General features: G+C 35.4%; 2 protein-coding genes across 2 annotated transcripts; one reads left to right on the top strand and one right to left on the bottom strand.

Annotated features, from left to right (window-relative positions):
- Window positions 1-253: 253 nt before the first annotated feature.
- Window positions 254-5,679, bottom strand: LOC132645882 (alpha-crystallin domain-containing protein 22.3). The gene is made up of 4 exons (XM_060363128.1): window positions 5,457-5,679; window positions 3,262-3,677; window positions 874-1,146; window positions 254-568 (listed from the first exon to the last, which is right to left on the bottom strand). Exons 1-3 carry the CDS (start codon window positions 5,474-5,476, stop codon window positions 902-904), a joined length of 681 nt encoding a protein of 226 aa, XP_060219111.1. The 5' UTR covers window positions 5,477-5,679; the 3' UTR covers window positions 254-568; window positions 874-901.
- Window positions 5,680-17,055: 11,376 nt separating this feature from the next.
- On the top strand, window positions 17,056-22,121 carry LOC132645880 (cation/calcium exchanger 5). The gene is made up of 2 exons (XM_060363124.1): window positions 17,056-18,098; window positions 20,905-22,121. Exons 1-2 carry the CDS (start codon window positions 17,220-17,222, stop codon window positions 21,667-21,669), a joined length of 1,644 nt encoding a protein of 547 aa, XP_060219107.1. The 5' UTR covers window positions 17,056-17,219; the 3' UTR covers window positions 21,670-22,121.
- The last annotated feature ends 84 nt before the right edge of the window (window positions 22,122-22,205 follow it).

Here is a 22,205-nt window from a genome sequence, read left to right as displayed (position 1 = left end):
AGCTATTCAGCACTTCGCACAATTACGCTAAATCACTACTTTTATAACTAATTAAATATTGATCTCATAAAACAACGCATTTTTCAAAAAATATTTTCTTTCGGAAACCATTTTCCTCCGTAGCAAAAACCACTATTTGATAATTTTTCATGACATTTTTTTCTAATAGGTTGCTCCTGGTGAGCATTCCGATTTGGTGCAAGCTGCGGGATATAAGAGTACCATAGCAAGCTAATTAAACAACAGCACAAAATACTAAATACTTGTCTTAAAATACAAAGACGAAATCCTTTCGTTTAAACAGGCATATGGGCTAGAGTGCTGAGACAAAGGTGAAAACGCATAAATAGCCAGATTTTGGGGAGTTGGAACCCAATCTTTCCGTTCTGTGAAGGTGGCCCAGTTCAGTTAGTCATGCCCCAAGTAAGTCTTACAATGGAAACAACAAGAGACATACACACAAAAGAACTAAAGCATGATGCAAAATAAGGCTTAAAGCTACCCAGAGGTCCTGAAAACAGCTGCAGCATTGCTCCTAGTCTTCTAAATTTGGCTTCTCTTCTACCATCTACAAGTGAAACAGAGAATTAGATTCAAGAAAAGAGACATTTATAGATAGTGAATTAGTGATTAATAATGTGGAATAATTATTTCAATTACAAAGCAATATGAAGCACAACATGAAACAATATTTTCAAAGACCAAAAATTATGCAGAATGATTGTTTGTAGATCAGGTAGCTAATGGCAAATTACATAATCAATTCTGATATAATGGTCAATATGATTAGCATTTGACATATATATAGTGATCTCATAGACACAACTTTCACATGCAACTCCAAACAGACTACTGGACTGAAGAGGAACTTACCAAGCTGAAAGATTTTGATCTAGATATGTCACTGTTGTCTTTTTTTCTTAACAACTCCTTCAAAAATCCCGTCAGATCCAAAAACACATTTTAAGTGTTGATGATCAATTGGACCTGGTAGCTGGAATGAAACAGAAAATTCTCCTGGTGGGCATAGGTTGTGAGTTTGCATCTTAAAAACCATATTGTCCCTGCAAACCATGTTCTCTCCGGTCACGATCACTCCTTTTATGACAATTCTACCATTAGGTCCAACATCACAGCGAAAGACCTCTGTAACCACACAAATAGGAAGATCTCTTAATCATCAATTGCATTCATATGAATGCAGTTCGACATTCATTGACCACATAAAAAGAACAGATTCAATGATGGTCTAAAATCAGTTAGAGGAAACATAGAAAACTCTTCTGTGGAGCCAAAACAAGAGCATCTCAATGTTATAAACAAAAACATGCATGCATCAAAAGAAGCAAACATAATATTGATGTGAGATAAAAAGAAAATATTTTTTTTGAGCAAGTATTGATGTGAGATAATAAAAGTTTCATACATGGAATATAACACATCCACATTAAGCTAAAAATACTGATGTATCACAAGCGTATAGAGATCAAAGATATGACAAGCTGGAGAGAAAATAAATCCCCAAACTAATCTCATTAGCAGACCCTGTCAGTCCTATGGTACTGACAAACACTCCAGTAGGGAAGCATTTCAAGGAGAGAGCCAGTTTATCAAGGTAGGCAAACTGAATCATTTCTTGAAGCAGCAGAATGACAAAAAATACGGTTCTATAGCTCATTGCACAGCTATACGGTTCTATAGCTCATTGCACAGCTAAGCCTTTGACCTTTGTATTCATTTGCCAAATATTGTTCAGTTCCGCTCAAATTCGGTTTTGTAAAAACCTTCGTGGAAGAAGAAGAAACGAAACTCTTGATGCTGAGATCTATATGTGTTTTTTGGATACCACTCATTACTTCATATATAGATTTTATATTCAAGTTTCAGTATGAAATAAAGGTTGGCATTTTGAGAAAAAGTAGGGAAAAGGCATAAATGCCCCCTTGAACTATAGTTGGATTTTCAGTTATGCACTTTATCTTTGAATAGGTCCTGTTACCCCCCTTGAACAATTTTTGAATGGAATTAATTCCACCTCACTAACTGAGTTGTCAACGAAGTTAACTGCACATCCTTAAGGCATGTGAGAAGTGAATTTAGATCCCCAAAACTGCTTTTTGTTGGCCATGTGGAGTCAAAATGAGCTTATGTTTGACCCTCCTTGCATAAACTTCATCTTCTCCAACTGTTTAGCAGCCATTTTCAATACTTTGAAGCTGTAACTTCATAAAAGTGGTTCTGAAACTGAACTTTGTTTGAAGAGGTAATATCACTTTAGTGTAAATTGTAGTCTTTCGTATACTCTACCCTCCCCAGACCCCACTTGTGGGATTATACTAGGTACGTTGCTGTTGTTGTAAATTGTATTCTTCATTATATGGGTTTTACATTTTAAAGCTAGGCTTCTAATTTAATTTCTTTCCCAAATCTGTGTAGGGTAAAACGTGAAAATGGGAAGGGTTTCACCCGAGGAATTTTCCGGTGGTCTGAAGGTTTCTCGATGAGTGGTTAGAAGCTCAGGTTGTTCGACGGGTCTTGCTGGTTTAAGCAATTTTTCAGAAAAGATTTCTGGAAGACCAACTAGTGACTTAAGAGACAGAAAAGGAAGAGAGCATCATTGGAGGCATTTTCAGATAATCGTCGCTAGCTCTTGCCCAGTTCATTGCTCTTATTAATAGAAGAGCTTGTGTTTTTCTTTGGGTTTGAAATTCAATAGTGTCAGATGAAGAAATATCAATAAGATATTCCAGCGATGAAAAATATTGATGCAGGGACCTGTATCACCAAAAATGGTGAAAATTTTAAAAGCAGAAAGAGACTTAATGAGAAATGCTGGAAAATTTTCGAAGAGGGGAAAGAGACGAAGGACCTGTATTTATTTTTCCAGGTCATCGAGCGTGTGTGCAACAAATCACTAAATGGGTGGTATTAATTCCATTGCAAAATTGTTGAGGGGGGTAATAGGACCCCCTCAAAGCTAAAGCGTCTAACTGGAAATTCGACTATAATTCAGGGAGATATTTATGCATTTCGCAAAAAAGTAAACTACACTTTTTATCCAAGTAAGGTGGAAAATGACAGCATATTTGTCAGCACGGTATTTATGCAATGTATCAACCAGTTATATTCATATACAGAACATATGGCCACAGATAATAGGGACACTTGATGCATTAAAATAAAAAAGATGATCTGATAAGAGTTATAAAAAGATTTGGTAATTTGCTACTTAAGAAAATCTTACTCATGCACAGCACTTACTTTCGTCCCTTGCGACACCAGGGAGTGAAACACGAAATACATAGTCATCCTCAGATTCATGAATATCAACTGATCCAATAAGTTGTCCAAACTTTCCCAACAAAGCCGATCCAGTAAGAGCAACCCCACCCTTAGCACGATTTATGAGATTATCCCACTCCTCTTTGGCTGGACAAGCAGTGAAAAAAACCATCGCAGGCTGATGAGTGATGATATGCGTGGACGATGAAGCTGTATCGACTTCAACGGGAACTGAACCAGCATTAATATCTGGTGATGCTGAAGCAGGATAATTGTCCGGTAGAGGAGGGCCAGTGTATGGAACACAACTAATGGGGGTCGCCAAAAGCGGTTCAGGATGCAGCGGAATCGAACCATTATTTTCGCCATAATTCGGCAAGGGGGTGTGAGATGCTCTGGAATGCACGAGTAAAATGCAACATTAGTTTCAGTTACGATAATTACTAGTAATAAAGAAATACCCAACTTTCCATATAAAGATTTCTTTCTCCAGAAATACCCAACTTTCCATATGAAGATTTCTTTCTCCATAGGACCTAAAACCAATGTAATATAAGAGCTTCACTGGAGTAAGCAAGTACAGTTCACATATGCACAAGTAGGAAATGATTTCTTTAAATATTAAGAAAAACATCACTTCACAAGAAATCATAACCACGCATTAAATGGTCACCAAATCATTCATACATATTTTGCATAAGAAAAGCTTCATCATCCATAGAGTAAGAAGTTATTTTAATCTGGATGGAAAAAGGTGCCCAACAGTTTATCAGAGATTTACTTCACATGAAATTCTAATAACTTTGCTTTTCCTCGAAAGGGTGGCACCAGCCAGCTAGGACACTCCCTGTTTTCTCCTTTAAAGAGAAGTCAAGACACGGATGGGCATTAAAAACAGATATCGAATTGTGCATATTTGCAAATGAGAAGTAGCGTGACAATTAGGGATGACTCCTCACCATAACTGAAATTGCATGGAGGCTATGTTGCTCGGACTTGGGTGCGGGTACCCAATACGAATGTAGATCTAGAGGTCGGATTCTTCATGACATAAATTTTAGGATTCAGGGTTGTGGATCCGATGTGGATATGGGTGCTGGAATACGGCCAATAAATGTATATTACGACATATAAAGTAAATATTTCGATTAATTAAAGTTATTTAACTAAAACTAATAAAATTTAATTATTTGTAAAACTCTAATATTTTATTCATAAGATATCTCGCGTTATAGCAAAGCATTCTCATACTTTATATACACACACACACACACACACACAGAGACACACACTTCCCAGATAACCTATACTTCTCGGTCATAGATGTAGTCAAAACGCCCAAGGTAAGTTGACCAAATCCGGTGTGGATCCCAGACCCATGTCGTGTCGACACGGGTACGGCAGGAATTTTGAAGAGTCCGAGCAACTTAGCTTGGAGGTGAATGAAAATAAAAAAGAGACAAACTTCAATTATCTCCAACAATAGTTTTCTATATACACAAAGGCACTATCCAACGTCAAATCATGTTCTATTTAATAAAACGTCTGTTTTCGCGCCAGTGTCATCTAGGGTTAAGAAATTTATTTAGAAAATGTACCTTTCGTCCTAGGAAATTTCACTATGAACAACTGATTCTAGGCAAGCAGACAATTCATTTTGGTACTCTTTCCCAATGCAGTAAAATACACAGAACAAACCCCAGAAAGGACCAACAAACACTGAATCAGCCATACATGCTTCAATAGTTTTCACTAATAAAATGTCATCTCAAGAAAACTCTTCTATACATCTTAACAGCACAAATATTCCACCCATAGCACGCAACTATTGACAAGATTTCATCTTTCCAGCATTTCTTTTGTTATAAAAAAAAAAGGTTATCAAAAAAGATTTCATATTTCCAGCGTACCCTTTAATGAGCTTACAAAGATCAAAAAAGATTTCATCTTTCCAACTGTATTTACAAGATTTTAAGAAAAAAAGTTGGTTACTTTCTGCACTAGGAAAGTGCCCAGAAACCTCAAAAATATGAACATCAACACCTGAGTTTGGTCTATTCACAAAGCAACTAATTTGGGGTTTCTTTTTTCACCATCTTATGTAAAATAAAAGCTAAACTCAACAGTTTTGCTATATATGAATGAAAAAATGTAGATGTGATCGTTAAAAGTACCTCCAATGAGGATCCATCATAGAGCTGCCAGAAAAAAGATGGAAAATTCAACTGTAGAACTCTGAAAATCTTTGGGATATCAGGTAACAATGAGGGAGCGGCAAAACCCCAAAGATGGAAATTTATTTGAATTTGCTTTCTTGAAAGTGTTGAGTGTGCTTTGTGTGTTTTAGGGGTTTTTAAGTGTGTTGAAGACCCCTTGCTGACCTGGTTATTTCTTCAGGCGTTAGTTCTTAAAAGTTGCCTAGAAACGTCTCTATTATTTAGGATGTTTTGAATTTCTTTTTATATATTTCAACATTTAAAACTTTTTTTTTTTTAATCATTGAACTAGTGATCTTTCACTGTGTTCCAAGGATAAAACTAAATAATGTTTTGCTTATAAAATCTTTTTTCACGTGGTTCTGATCTTTTTTCGATTGCTTTACAAAGGGAAAGGTATAATGCACTCGGGCTAAGTTATGAAAAGGATTTCCTTACTTTTCATTCATAGTAGTCTTAAGCGTCTGTTCACGGAGGTTGTTGTAATTTTCGTAGTTGCAAGAATTTTGAACGATTGGGTTGGTGTTCAGTGTACCGATTGCCTAGCCTATGCTTTGCATGAACATCTCAATGTCCAAGATGAAAAGAACGAGGGGAAGATAAAAAGAACGAGGGGAAGAATCAACGAGGCGAGTGTTCTCGAAAAGAAAATCGTGATGATGATGAAAAAAGTGTGAGGAGAATTCGAAACTCGAGATGTTAGATGGTGCAAAATCAATGGGCATAGGAGCTGCTACAATTGCTTCAGGGGAACTGTTATCGGTATTGGAAACGTCCTTAGTTCCTCGATTCATTCTGTCAATTCAAACTTTTAACAAACAACAAAAGAAAAAAAAAAACTAAACAATAAGCAAATATACTAAGTTCTTGTTATTTTAGAATATTGCTTAATCCAGATTTATCTCTGTCAAGAATCCTGAAAAGTAAGTATTTTCAAACGTTTCTTTTTACATGCGGCAACAGCTTCATCGCCAATTTGGATTTGAAAAAGTATAGTTGGGGGTCGGAAATTGGTAGAATAATGATGGAGAGTTACTAATGGTGAGGAAGTTCATATTTGGAAAGACCCTTGGATCCCTAATTCCACTGGGTTTAAATCTCATAGAACTATTGCTCCTGAAATTTTAAATTTAAAAGTGCTTGATCTAATAAATGTAGAATTTCAAACTTGGGAGGTGAACGAATTGAATAGCCTTTTTTGTTTGAATGTTGTTAATGCTATTTTGATTATTCCTTTATCTATTACGGGCTTTAGGGATAAACTAATTTGACACTTTACGAAATCAGGTACTTTGACTTATGAGGTGTAAAAAATTAAGCAAGCAAGGGGATACTAGTGGTAATATTGTTCAACCTGGTCGTCATGTTTTTCTAAAGCCTTTCGGGATTTTCTTTAGTCAATGAAGAAAAATGAAAATACACATTTTTATGTAAGTGTGTGCTTAATACCTTATCGGTAAACAATATATTAGAAAAAGAATGTATCATGTGAGTAGTGTTTGTTGGAGACATGGTTTAGAAAATGAGACTGTGAAACACATGCTTTTAAGTGTCATGACTCTCAAATGATTTGGAAAATAAGTCTTATTAATTGAAACGTTCTTTACAATATTTATTGACTTCTCTTTTATGGTGGAATGACTCTTTATGATGGAATGTCAAGATTAATATGGCAAAAAATATTCTAATTTTACTGGTGTTCTGATTCTGACAGTAATGATAATGTGGCATATGTGGAAGTCTAGTAATGTTTGGTGTTTTAATAATGAATTAACTGATTCTCCAAATATAGTGATAAAAGCATTATTTCAGTATAATGAATTTCTTGAAATAATGCTTGTTGAGTCCTCAAATGATAGTTTACGAGAGAATTGTGAATATTAAGTAATAGTGGCCAAAGATGAGGCTTGTTTATTTGTTGATACATGGTTACAAGTTGAATCGAAGAGGGCAAGCATCGGTTTGATTGCTATGGATAGCAAGAGTTTTACTTCATGCCCATGGATCCCTGATTCAATTCGTTGGGAAGTCTATAACTGCTGAAGCATTTGTAATTAAAAAAGTTGTAGAAAAAGCGATATAAAAATAGATGGAGAAAACATTATATCCTCTCTGATGCGAAAGGTGTAGTGGATATATTGAAGAAAAATATGAAGGCTACTTGAGAAGTGAGTGTAGCTTTTGAAGATATTTGGAACATGTCAATATCTACATCATATTGTGCTTGTTCATATTCCTAGACGGTTTAATGTTATTGCTCATAACTTAGCCAAGTTTTCAATTTCTTTGTTGCATGGAATTTCTTGGAAAAAAATATTCTCTAGTTGGATTGTGAATGATGTTGTACGCAGTGGCGGAGCTAGGAATTTTTGTCAAGAGTATTCGAATTCATATAATCTATATATTAAGGGTGTTCAATATATAATACATGTCTGTAATACGTAATAATTGACATGTCTATTCGGTATAATTTTTCGGCGAAGGATGCTCGATTGAACACCCTTGCCGGGTTGTGGCTCTGCCATTGGTTGTACGCTTCTTTGGACATACCATGCCCTTAATGAATTAATAGATGAAGGTTTCTGCTTGAAAAAAAATAGTGTTCTTATTATGGTCTAGTCTCAATTTTGCCCCTTTTTTCCGATCTATATTGCCAATTCATGATTGATATGAACTAGTTAGGCTAAAGAAAAGTCTCTATTACAAAAAGTAAATATTCCTCTCTTAAAAGGTAATATTAACAATTTCATATTTATGGTGTGTCACACCCCATTTTAACCGGGTTGAAGCGGGAGTATGACGTATTGGTGATTCCTATTTGTTTGTTTTAAGGGAGTCGCCACCTAATTAATTTAATGGTGAATTAGGACACCTAGAGATTAACTAAGGTAAAGTTAAAACTAAACCTCCGTTAATAGTCTGCTTAACCAGTGTGATTCTAGGTAAGGGCTCAATATTATCCTAAAGGGAAGGGGTTAGGCATCCTTTAGAATCCGTTAACTTACGGTTATCCGACCAACTTAGGTTGATTAATTAAGGCTAGGGATGCAAATATAATATTTAAAGTTAAAGAAAATAGCTTATAAATACTACTGAAATTTTAAAAAAATATAAACTATTGCTTGATATAAGATTTAGAGAAAATATAATAATTTATATAAAGGAAGATTTCAAACGTCATTTTGAATAAAACTTATAAAATTGCTAAAAAGATTTAAATAATAATGCTTCTTAAAATAAGATTTGCATAGAATATACAAATAGAAGAAGACGTAGGTTTGTACAGTATTTTAATAAATATTTGAAACAAACCAAACGGAGAGATATTAATAATTCTTTTCTGTGATTTTAAGAGCATGAACAAATATAAAATAACTAATGTGAATCTTAAGTAAACTCATATTATATCAATACACTTATATTATATCAATACGGTGTTATAGAAATGCTTGGACTTATTTTTTCTTTAGAAGAAAATTATGATAAAAAAAAAGAACATAAATTTCCCTCCTTTTTATTAATTTTTTATTAATTCTGTTTAGCTAAAATGATGTGCGATTGATTCCAAATTTTGAAGAGTTATTTATAAACGTAATACTTGATTTTATATTTTTACATACTAATGACATTTTGAAGGTTTAGATAAGAAGAACATAATTTCTTTCATTTAAATATATATATATATATATATATATAATCATTTTTTATTTTTTTGCAAATAGATCTTTAAATAAATAAATATTAAACACTATAAATGGTTTTAACATGAAAAGAAAAAGAAAGAGTAAAATTTATAGAATTGTTTGTTTGTCTTTCTTGAACTAATTACCCTTTACTAAAACTAACCCGTTAAGTTATTAGAGTTCATCTAAGTTAAGAAAGCAAAACAAAGTAAAAGGGGTTAGTCGAATAATACAAACTAAATACATAAAGTAAAATAAGATAAAAAGGATGGAAATTAAATGGATCAGCCCGTTTTAGGGACTGCGGCGGCTGTTTTTCGTTTTTCGTTCGCTATTGGGCCTTGGCCCAAAAAGTCTTCTATTTTGTTGCGGGTTGGCTGGACACAAGAGACAGTCGTGTTGGGCTTTTAGCCCAACCAAATGTGGAGGAAAAGTGAGTCCCTCGAACTCGTATGTGATGATCATGCATAAGACGAAAGGAAAAGAATTAGTATGCAACCAACGAAATGGTGAAACATGTAAAAAATATACACCAAAAATAAGTCGGTTAGGTGATATATAATAGGCATATTTCATGTATACGCAATTCAGCCGCTACATATTTACGATATATAAACAGGGCAACAAACAAACTGAATCAAACTATATGGCACCTATTGTGCACCACATGTATGAGAGTTCGGATACGTGCGACAACTGATATATGTAGAGTGTTCAGAGTATACTTGGTATATCTGCAAGAGTATACGCTGATATGCGACCCTTGTATACACTTGGTGTACACCAAGGTTCATATATTATGTATACCTCGAGATATATTATACCACAAACAGAAAATCAGATTAGAGAGTATACGAAGATAAGTCAACGTGAGTGTTTGGAGCATCAGTATAACCAATCAGACAGCGGGCATCAAAGATTAATTTCTGATAACTAAATGAGTAGCCATTTATCAGGAATGCATATGAGATTTCAAACCAATTTTTCAGATAAGGGAGTTGAAAGCTGCAGACAAAACAAGCAGAAGCCAAACTGAACTCAAAATACCCTTTCACATTTTACCATTCTACAGACCATTAAAAGCCTCCGCAAATTAAGAAGTAAGTTTTAAAACTACAACTATAGTAAGGAATTAACTGGAAACTAATCTTTCCCTTTAAAGAAAACAGACTATAGGCCTGAGTGCAAATTCAACTTATTTCGAAGGAAAAGAAGAAAGAAAAGGAAACACAGAATCTATCTTTGATTCAAAAAGATATAAAATTGATTCTATACCCAAAAGAGAATAAACCAAATACGTAGTTGTCGTCTTCCTAAAGCAGTTTTAGAAGGCAAAAAGGCCTGTTTTCATCACTACCTATTTTCAATCCAATATACGAATTCAGGCAGCGTAGTACTTTGAATACACTGAGCTACTTTGGGCTCTTCCAAATAAATATTCAACCTCACGGCCACATTTCTTATCAACTATCTCGGGTAAACACACACATGGGCAGCTTCATTTCTTAATCAACAGGCAAATACAAGACAAAGAAACGTACATTCGTCTAATCCTAATATTTGATGTTCAATCCAAATGCATATTAACATCTGCCTTTGTCCAAAAAAAAGCTGACATTTGATCTTACTAAAACATGCTTTACACAATTTAACAGAGTACCTTACACATATGTGAACGACCTACAAACACATAAAGAATATAAACCAGCTTGAAACACATAAGGCAATGGCCACACACAGCCTTAAGATTGCTAATAATATTCAAACGATATACTGAGGATCAAATTACCCATCGGAGAGTGAAATGTACCAAACTCAAACTAAACAAAATAAAAACTGAACCAAACTAATCTAAGCAGAACTAGAATGACATCTATCAGTATTATCACATTGCCTCAACCCATGAAAATGTAAGCACATGAAAGCAGATGATACCAAACAGAGGCTGATATAAGCACAACATCGATCAAACATGATTATTCAACATACCGAATCTCTACTAAACAAGGCCTAGGCTACCAAATAAGCAGGAATTAAATACCCTCAGGCATGATTAAATTCGGCCAATAAGAAGAACACAACCAACTTTCACATATGCAATCCTAATTTAAACTACCGAACAACATAATTATACTAACAAACTTCGACATGCCCAAATCAAACACCTGACGATTCTTACTCCTTAACTAATACTGAAACTGAACAAATACATGACGACATGGGAAACTAACTCCTACAAATATCACATAAAAAAAATGAACTTCAAAGAAGAGGGGAAATTGCTGACCTTCTTCGGGTGCAACGAAGTGGGTGTGGGGTTTCGATATCACTCGAACACTACAAACTCCGATCTCGAATTTATTCGGGCTCGAAAACGGTTGCTGGAAATGAAAGAGGACCAGAATATTCCTCTATTTCGAATCCATATCAAAACAAGATTAAAACTTATGAAGACTTAGTAATTTTTAGACGGGAATTTGAAGCGATTAAAAGAAACTCAAAACTTTAGGGGATTTCTGCCGCTAAACAAAATTGTTCTTGGGGAATTTTATAAATCAAAGATCTCGTTCCTGGGAGGTTCTTCCCGATCCAAAAAAAATCCCCCCTTTTCGATTCAACCCTACCACCATTTATAGGTCTTTTGACCTTTGTATTGAAGAAAGAAAGAGGAAACGGGGACAGCGTCGAAGTGGGGGCAACAGTGGCGTGGGGAACAGGAAGGCGTGGGAGTAACGTGGTGAAGTGGAGTGACAGAAGGTAACGTGGGGGAGATGGGAGACGAAGGGAGCAGAGGGAAGTGGGGTGTCAGGGGTGTAGTGGAGGCGTGGGAGAGAGAGTGATGGGGTGGCGATGGGGAGGTGGAGAGGTATGGGTGCGAACAGTGAAGTGGGGTGACAGATGTGGTGGAGTTGGAGAAAGAAATAGCGGTATGGGTGTAGTGGGGTGTGATGGCGGTGATGGAAGAGCGGTGGAGAGGGGAAGCGGCGGTGGAGGAAGGGAGAGAGAGGAGGTGATGAGGCGGAAGAAGAAAAATGAGGGGAAACCCTAAAAGGTTCCCCTTATTTTGAGTAAAACGAGTCAGACCCGGTCCATTTGTGGACTGTGTCAATTTTTTAGACCGGGTATTAAGAGAATAGGCTAATAAATTAAAACACGAATTATTCTAAAAATTGAGATAAGAGATATGGACTAGTCCAAAAATATTTAGGAGTTAATCGGACTTTGATTTGGGGTCCGGTAAGTCAAAATACGGACTGAGTGCAAGAAATAGTTTGACTTCTAAATTTGAATAAGAGACCTATTTTAATAATGAATATACCGAGGGTGATAAAATATTACTTAATACCAAAAAATGTGTGATTATTAGACTCGGGTAATAAAATCATATGGTGTTATAATAGCCGTGTAATAATATATGTTATTTTTCTTTGAAAATCCGCACTAAATAAATACTATTATTTAATTATGCAAAGATAGATGCGTAAGCTGGTAAAATGCCGAAATGATAAGAATTGTGAATTATAATAATATTAATAAATAATAATAATAATAATAATTATTATTATTATTATAATAGAATAATAAAGTGTCGGTATTGATAAGAGGCTAATAATTATAGTAAACATAATGTATATTTTTTATTTTTCCCAAAAATATTAGAAGCTTAAAATAGGTATTTTGGCAGAGAGGCGGGACAAAATTGGGTGTCAACATGGTGAATAATAGATATTCTAGTTGGGTTACGTCTACTATTTTCATGTCTCAAGAATAAAAAGAAGCCTTAAAAATAAAGGGCAACTTATACAAATAACTACATTTTAAGAGTCCTTAACAAATAGTAGCTAACTTTTACTTATTTACATTTCGTAGCTACATTTAGGCAATTCGCGTGTATTTGAATACATTGTTTAGTTGTATCTAATCTTATCTAATGTCACGTGTATTTGACTGTATTTAAATATATGCAACCTTAATTTCTCTGAATATATGTATATTCAAAATGATTGTATTCCATTGCATGTAAATACACGACGGAGCTGTGTATTCTAGTGTAATATATATTGGTATATCCTTTTGTTTTGGTTGAATTTGAATGTACTCGAGCTCCGATCAGCAAGGTTGCCACAGGCGTCGCAAAGTTGAATATATTCGACTGTATTTGAATGTATTTACACTCAGAAACTCTTTTATTTGAATGTACTTACATTCAAATAAATGAAGAATACATTCAAATGCTTTTAAAAATACATTGTATTTACTAAAAAAAAATTAAGATACATTGTATTCATACCGATCTGTGACAACTTAACCGGAGATCATACAAATGCGACCTTGTTGAATAATGTATACATTAAGAAAATGAAGAATATACTCAAAGAATAAGTTTTATATAAATACACTGAAAATTTTGTGATTTCGTATATAAAGAATACTTTGTATTAAATCCCGTAATGGATTGATTGAAACTTCGTGATTTCAGATCTGGCGCGGTGAAGGGGGTAGTGGTTTGATACTAGGTGGTGATGGCACTGCTTTGACGGTGGTGATTTGCGAAGACGGGGGAGGGCGGTGATGTGTGGAGATGATAGAAGGGAAGAGAGAGAGAGAGAGAGAGAGAGAGAGAGAGAGAGAGAGAGAGAGAGAGAGAGAGAGAGAGAGAGGTGGCTATTTGGTCAGGCTCCGGTAGAGCTTCGCCTGAGAAGATGACCAGCGGCAACTTCTCTGCCTCTACTGCTCGCTTTTTCTTCTTCTGTTTTTGTTGTCTCCGTCCGTCTCTCTCTTCTGTGACAGCGAAGAACCAGAAGGAGGAGGGAAATGGAGTGGTTGATGGCGGCTAGCCGAGAGATAAGAAAGAGGGAAAATGAGAGAGAGACGGTTGAGGGAAAAGATTGATACAGTGTAATAATTCTATGTATTTGGTATAGATATGATGCGTAAGTTGAAAATTCATTATAGTTATTAAAAGTAACTAAATTAAAAGGTAATTATTATCCATAAATAATTCTAAGAGTTAGTTATGATTGGTAAATTTTTCAAAAATAAATGGTTGATTTGTTCGTGATAAAAAACGAATCTCTAATTAGTTTCTCAATTAATCAACACTACTTGAAGCAAAACTCTTTGATATTTCTCAAACTATTTATTTTTCAAATTTGTGATCTGTAATTCCTATTCATGGCCGGCTCTAAGGTAAAGTTAACAAAACAGGTGCTAATTGGGGGCCCCATTTTTAGTAATAGCAGGTTTATAAGTTTTGGGCAATTCGCAGGATTGCCCTCCCTCTGGGATAGTCTTTAGTTTTTGCCTCTCAAAATGTTGGTCTTTAATTTTTACCCTTCGCGTTGTAATCCTGAGCTTCTCATAAAAATCATGAGGTTCTGGGTTCGAACCCCCGCTCAGGCATAAATTTAAAAAAATTCGCAAAGCAAGGCTTGGGTCGCGTGTATGCCGGACCCGGCTTACACTTCTTAAGCAATAACTAAAGTTATGCTGGACCCGACATAACTATAAGTTCCGCCTTATAAGGTAAAGTTTATGTCTTAAGGAGAAGTTCCGCCTTAGGGGCATACTTTTAGTTATGCCTTAACTAAAAGTCTGCCCCATAAGGCATAACTAAAAGTATGCCCCATAAGACGGAACTTTTCCTTAAGGCATAACTAAAAGTTTACCTTATAAGGCAAAGTTATGCCATATGGGGCATACATTTAGTTATGCCTTAACTAAAAGTCTTCCCCATAAGGCATAACTAAACTATGTCTTAACGAAAAGTCTACCCATAAGGCATAAGTATGCCTGGTCCGGCATAACTTTGGTTATTCCTTAACAAATGTACGCCGGGTCTGGCATACACGCGACTCAAGCCTTACGTTGCGATTTTTTTTTAAAAATTTATGCTTGAGCGGGGTTCGAACCCAGAACCTCCGGTATAAGGTCATTTTTCAAGCGAAGGGCAAAACTTAAAGACCACAAATATAAGGGGCAACATTTAAAGACCACCCCAAAAGAAGGGCAGTTTGCGCAATTTTTTGAAAAGTTTTCTCTAAGAAAATATTAAGTACTTTTAATAGAAAAGTAATTTTTTTTTTAAATAAAAGATAATTTTTTTACTGTGATTTTTTCGATTGTGAATAGCGTGTTCATTCTAATTCTTAAATCATTGCCATAAACATGCAGGAAAAGTCATAATTAAAGTATTAACGTAATATTATTTTAAACTCCATCGATAAGAGATGCTTATATTGAAATTAGTATAACTTAGTGAAGAACCAAAAACTAAAAGTAAAGCCAATTGTATAGCAACATGAACTTGAAAATTTTGAGTTTTTATTAGGTATGGCTATTTGGTACAAGATATTATTTTTTTGTTAATTCAGTTAGCAAAACTTTACCATAAAAAAATTGAAGCGTATGGATTTCTTTTTTATTTTCTGTATGGTGGTAACAAATTGAGATCATTAGATGACAAGAATTTTAAAATATTTCCTTAACCTTGAATGTTTTATAAAACACAGTAATCACTCACTCACCCCGATATTGACGGTCTAGATTTAATTTTTGAATTAGAAATGCCAATGGAAATCGTACAAGTAGATAATAATCTACTCGATATACTAGATCAAATAAAAAGACTTGTTTTTTTCAAATGCTTATATTTCTTATAGAATAATTTTAATAATTCTCTAATAGTTGCCTCAACGGAAACATGTTTTTCAAAATTAGAATTGATAAAATCTTACCTAAGTTCAATAATGTCTCATAAGTATTAATTGGTTTGAGTATATTACTAATTGAAAAAGAATTATTAGAATGAATTGATTATAAAAAGAATATTAATATATTTGCATCTCCAGAAACTAGAAGAATAGAATTTAAATCAAAATATATTAAAGCTTTTCTTTTCTTTTAATTTAAGGCCTCATTAAATTATGGCTTTAGGCCCCTAATGTGCTTGAGCCGCCCCTGTTCATATTTTTCAACCATTCACGAGGAAAGTTCATGTTTGCTTAAACGTTGTTTACAAGGTTTCGAAATAATAAATTATCTCACCCGCTTAATTTTCAATGGATGAAATTATTTACATAATATTTTTTTTTTGGTGAGAAAAATATAGACATTTATTGAATTAGTCTAGGTAAATATAAACTTGACAAATATTATTATTTTGAAATTTTAGTGGCTGAAGTTATTTATAGGATTTTTCTTCGGGGGAAAGATCAAGCATGCCCCCTTCAAATCAAAATTTTTACCCGCTCATATCTCCATTACTTTCGTACCCCAGAAAAAATTAAAAATATTTACCCAAGATGTCCCAGTTATGATACCAGCATGGTATATAAATTATACTGAGATAATATCATGGAAGATGCTTCAGTAGTTCAGTCCTTTTCTTAGTACTCCATAATACCATCTTGGTATATAAATATACTGAGATAATATCATGGAAGATGCTTCAGTCCTTCTCTTTGCCTTCATGATATCATCATGATATATAAATATACTGAGATGGTATTATGGATGATCATGTTTATTTATTAAAAAAGAAACACTTTTCTCAGGAAAAAACCCTATATATATATAAATGTACTGAGACGGTATTATGAAAGACTGTTTCAATCATTCTCTTAATCCTCCATGATACTATAGTGATATATAAAGATACTGTGATGATAGCACGGTGGAAAGAATTTGGCGGAAAGATATGTCGGATAAATATTTCTAGCTGGCGGGAATAGAAGTGAAAATAGTTTGAGAAGGGCCATGAATAGATAAATATTTTATATTTTAGGGGTATTTGGTGATGTTACCACTTTTTCTTTTGGGTAAAGATAACATTAGCAAGAAAATTAAATGAAAACTCATGTAAGTATTTTAATGCAATCCCTAAACGGATCTAGTGACCAACTGATCCCACAGGCAGTGCAGTTAACTATACTCCATTCCATAAACACGAAAACGCGTTAATACTCTCATCAAAGTGACACAAAAAACCAGTGTTGAAAAAGCGCGATCTTCAACTCCAATAATATTCTGGAATGGCATGGCCTTCAATTTTTCCTGTTTCAACACCATTGTAACTTCACTGATTCTCATCATCACTATCCTTTTTTTCTTCATAGTCATCCCACTTCCCCAATATTCCCCAAATCCAATTCTCAAATCTCCACACAGGTCCATTCTTGAAGAAAAATCCAATCTTTTTGTGTGCTTGCCTAGCAATATCACTGACTCTAATGGAATCTTTAACTACTTTTCCATACACTATTGTCTCTTCCAAGAAAACCCATTTTTCTCCATCCCCTTTTTTGCCTTATGTGTGTTTCTACAATTCTATATCCTCATCAAGACTGCCCAAGATTACTTTTCTGTTGTGGTTACTAAGCTTTCTACACATCTTAGGTTGTCACCTTCAATGGGTGCAGTGACCCTTTTGGCTTTAGGTAATGGTGCACCTGATGTTTTTGCATCTGTGGCTGCAGTTAGGGGAGGTCAAGCAAGGACTGGTTTTGGTGCTATTCTTTCAGCAGGGACATTTGTTTCTGCTTTTGTGGTTGGATTTGTGGCGATTTACGCGGCGCCTTTTGCTGTTGATCCTGCTCCTTTTGTGAGGGATGTGATGTTTTATTTGACTGCTGCCTTGTTTCTTTTTTATGTCTACTTAAGTGCTGAGATTTTCCTCTGGCAAGCTATTGGTTTCGTCGCGTTTTATCTCTTTTTCGTTGGATTTGTGTTTTGGATGGACTTGGGGATGGGTGGTGTGAAAGATAAGGGTGGTAAGTTTGGAGGTGAGGTGAGTTTGGTTAGAAGTGATGAAGTTCATATAGGGATTGTTGAGTTGGATTCCGAAAAAGGCAAAGTTTTGGGTACTGTGGAAAATGGAAAGAAGCAAACTACAGGTTCCTGGCAAGTATTTGGAAAGGTATGTCCTAATTCTTGCTTGTTATGGTAATGCAAGTTTAGTGAATTATTCATCTTAGCTTGTAATTGTATTGACATTTGATAGATGATTTATTCAGCATCTTGAAACAAAGTTAGGGGGTTAAAATTTCTTAATTTTGTGGTCTGTGTCTTTGTCTATAATTATCAACAAACCAATTCATATGCATTTCTTTAAGAAGGGCAAGACTGAACATTTGATGGACCAAAAAGACAAAAATAATAAAATGAGGAACTGATGCAAGAGATAAAGGGCTAAAAGGTTTGTCGTCATTCCTCTTGTGTAGGAAACGATTTGGTTCTGTTGTGCATTACTGTGAAAATTTGTAACCCAATTAAATTATCAAGATCAAACTGCAACCTTGAACTAGCTCCAAAGCCTTGACAGAGGAAATGTTTCGTGGGTTAGAGTCTTTTATTATACATAAACAACCTATCCTGTTATATAGCAATAAGAAAATATCGGTACTGTATGTTGATTTATGTTAGTACTTTACAGACTTATGGTATATGCTATCATCTAGAATTTTGAAGCACATTTGATACATAGTGCGGATGATTGCTGAAAATTGGCCCCACATTCGGTGCCAAAAGTTAGATTTGCTCCTTGAAGGATTCTCTTTGGTAACTGTCAATGCTGAATGTGGGTTGTCTTACCGTCATGGTGTTGACAAAACGATGGTGCAAAGCTAATTTATTAGGCACGCTTCTAGCACCCTCAAAAGTAAACCATCTGGGAACGGTAGCATTTTCAGGTTCAGAATAATTGAGTGGGTAAATTCATCAATAACTGTATCCAAGGTAGTGGCAACTTATTTTCAGGTTCATAATAAGTGAAAATTAGTACTCCAATTAGTTTAGGAAATGTTTACTTAATGATGAGGGTAAAAATGGTAAAAGTTAATTAATTCTCTCTTGTTTTGCTAAAGTGGACAAGTGAAAAGGAAAATCTATCTTTAGTATACCGGACAAGTAAAAGGGAATGGGGGGAGTCCTAGATACTTGAATGGTAGATTGGAGGTTTTTGGGGTGTAAAGCTTTTCCTTATTAGTAATCTCATGCTGAGAATGTATGAAACGTGATTTTTTTCTTGCTGATGCATACAACATATCCTCGAAGAGTTGGGCATCTGGTGCTTAAATTTCCTTTGACATGCTTTATTTTGTTCAGTTGATAGTAGAGTGGATCTGTTTAAGTACTATGAGAAAGTTGAAGAAAGTACCAAAAATTCATTTTGGGGTTTTACTTTTAGTAGTTCAAGCAATTCCTCTTTATTGGTCCTTGAGAGAATGACCCACCTTTCTCCTTCTCACCTTTCCGATATGTAGTTTGGTCCTGGTTTGATGTGCATCACTTGAATAATGATGAGTACATGTTCACTGTACCATTTCCCTTTTACTTGCTTTTATGGTATAAATTCCTTTAATCAAGTTTGACTGAAAGACAATCTATAGGGTTAGCATCAATAGTCATTAGTGATTAACTTCTCTAAACTGACAAACAAAATGATATTTGACTTTTGACTTATCACAGCAAGTAAGTCTATATCAAGGATTTAGTATTTGACATCAATCTATTTGGAGTGCACTTACTTCCTCAGTCAGAACTGCTTAATGAAAAAGATACATAAAATAAGCTTAAAAGATGTAAGATAAGCTTAGTTATATTTAACAATAAAATGAGCACCTATAGGCTTATCAATGATGGAACCACTCTTATACTGCTACTAAACTCACCCCCTTGTCACATAAAGGGTGAAGTCCCCAAAGTGACACTGGCCACTACATAGAGAGATGGACGTCAAATGTGCAATGATCTATCATGCTTTTCGAGTGCAAGTAAGGAATTGAATAACGGGCAAGCAACTGACAAACAGAAGAGCGTGCCTAAGAAGTTGGATTGCACTCCTCTGGAAGTTTTTCTTATATTAAGCCATAAGAATTAGGATGACCATACCCGCAAGGGTGGCTCAGTTGATTGAGCATGGGGCTTTCATAATGGAGGTCTCAGGTTCGAAATCCCCTGCCTACGACAGCAGGGGATTGGTCTTCTGGGTCGAGCTCGTCGCACGGGGCTTGTCTAGTGCGGGTTACCTCTCCTGTGTGATTTGCGAGCTATTGCACAAGAGCTGGGTTTACCCTGTGCGCACCTGAAGCTGAAGGGTAGCGGCTGCGGGTTCCCATGTCATCAAAAAAAAAAAAAAGAATTAGGATGACCATAACTTTTCTCATGGCTCATAAGTGATAAATGTAATATTCTACATACCAAGGATCTTTTTCTAAAATGAATGAGTTTAATGTGAAAATACATTCTCAGCTTTCTACTTACACCATGGAACTCTAGTATTGCTGTGATTTGAAGCCTTTTAGGAACTTCTTGAGATCCCTGTGCATACTGGCTAATTTATCTGCAAGCATGCCTATTTTAGGTGCAGATATTTGAGCATCTAGGTTCTAACTAGTTGTTTCTCATGGGCAGTTCTATTCAAGGAGATTTTTTCCCCAATTGGTTTGGAGGTATCATGCAGAGTGCTTGGTTGTCTCTGTTAACTTCTGTATGTCAACAATCTTTTTAAAGAAACGTTTTTAGAGAAACTAGTTGCTTCTGCTTCTTCTTGCAATTCATGTTGTTGATTCTTGATTGGATCATTCATGAAGAATCCACCGGACACACACGAAATTCTTTTTCCTATTTTATGAGTTTTGATGGTGTTCATAGCATCTCAGTTTTGTAGTAAGCAGATATTATAATAACTTCATTTTGACATTTTAACTTTTCTTTATTGGCAGGTCTCACTAATCTGGGAAACTCCTGTTTCAATGGTCCTTAGGCTCACTATACCACAGACTGCACCTTCTGAATGGAGTAGATTCTATCTATCTGCCAACATTGCTCTTTGCCCCCTCCTACTTCTGTTTTCCTGCAAATCTTTCGTGCCACTAAATCATCCAATCTCTTTCCTAATCTCAGACACCCATTTTCCTCTTTGGTTCATTGTACTTTGTGCTAGTTGTACTTTGGCTATTCTTCATTACATTGTTGAAAAGGAGGCCCCTAAAACTGAGCAAATGCCTGCAGTTGTTATAGCATTTGTGATGAGTGTATTTTGGATCTCCACAGTTGCTGGGGAACTCCTCAACTGTCTTGCAGTTCTAGGAGTGCTCCTAAAGCTGCCTGCTGCCTTTCTTGGTTTAACGGTGCTTGCATGGGGAAACTCAGTTGGTGATCTTGTTGCTGACGTGGCTGTTGCAAGGGCTGGCCAGCCGGCCATGGCCATGGCTGGATGTTTTGCTGGGCCGATGTTCAACATGCTTTTCGGGCTTGGAACTGCTTTGGTTATGCAGACAGCAAATGTATATCCGAAAGCTTATGAGCTTCATCTCCACGTCAGTATCGTGGTTGCTTTTATTTTCTTGCTATTGAGCTTGATGGGATCTCTGCTGTTAGTGACTTGGAATAGATTCCGGGTCCCAAGATTCTGGGGATTCTGCCTAGTAGCACTTTACGTTGTTTTTATGGTAATAAGCCTGGTCATTGCCAAGTTCTCTGCCTGAGTTTTGGAGAGACAGAAGTGTTGAAGAGACGCCACATGTAACACGTTGAGCAAGAACAGTCGATTGTCCGGAACTTGTGGAAGCAGCTAAACTCTTGAAGATGAAGCAGCTGGCAGTTATTAGCAGTGCTACGACAAAATTTGGGAAATGGAACATTCATTCACAAAACCAACCAGTTGGAGATGCTATTGATTCCCATGCAACTATGCAAGAATATAGCAATTCATTTTTTTTCAGTTCATTGTTGAGCGAGTACAGTAAGTTGGAACGCATTAGGATACATACTCGTGTATCCAATAGAAAATTTCTGGTGAAGTTTCATGTAAGCCAGTTTTTTCTTGTGAAATTGAATAGAATTCTAGAGAAAAATGTTTAGCGAGGACAGAATGAACTTTTAGTCTCTTGCACTTCTCATAAATAAGTACTTCATCCACGGGATGTTTACCCCTTTAGTCATGCAGAACTATGTCAATCATATCATATTCTTCAAAGCTTTTTTCGTTTGTTGGAGACTGAGTTTGAATAAAAAATAATCC

The sequence above is a fragment of the Lycium barbarum genome, chromosome 6, assembly GCF_019175385.1.
Source record: "Lycium barbarum isolate Lr01 chromosome 6, ASM1917538v2, whole genome shotgun sequence".
Taxonomy (NCBI): domain Eukaryota; kingdom Viridiplantae; phylum Streptophyta; class Magnoliopsida; order Solanales; family Solanaceae; genus Lycium; species Lycium barbarum.
This window is presented reverse-complemented; position numbering and strand designations above follow the sequence as displayed.

What these genes read in the sequence shown, in the direction of transcription:
- LOC132645880 (XM_060363124.1), top strand. Translation starts at nt 17,220, where the DNA reads ATGGCCTTCAATTTTTCCTGTTTCAACACCATTGTAACTTCACTGATT. An exon ending in CCTGGCAAGTATTTGGAAAG is followed by an intron (nt 18,099 to 20,904) that starts GTATGTCCTAAT and finishes CTTTATTGGCAG; the next exon opens with GTCTCACTAATCTGGGAAAC.
- LOC132645882 (XM_060363128.1), bottom strand. Translation starts at nt 5,476, where the DNA reads ATGATGGATCCTCATTGGAG. An exon ending in ATGATGGATCCTCATTGGAG is followed by an intron (nt 3,678 to 5,456) that starts GTACTTTTAACG and finishes CGTGCATTCCAG; the next exon opens with AGCATCTCACACCCCCTTGC. An exon ending in TGGTGTCGCAAGGGACGAAA is followed by an intron (nt 1,147 to 3,261) that starts GTAAGTGCTGTG and finishes GTGTGGTTACAG; the next exon opens with AGGTCTTTCGCTGTGATGTT.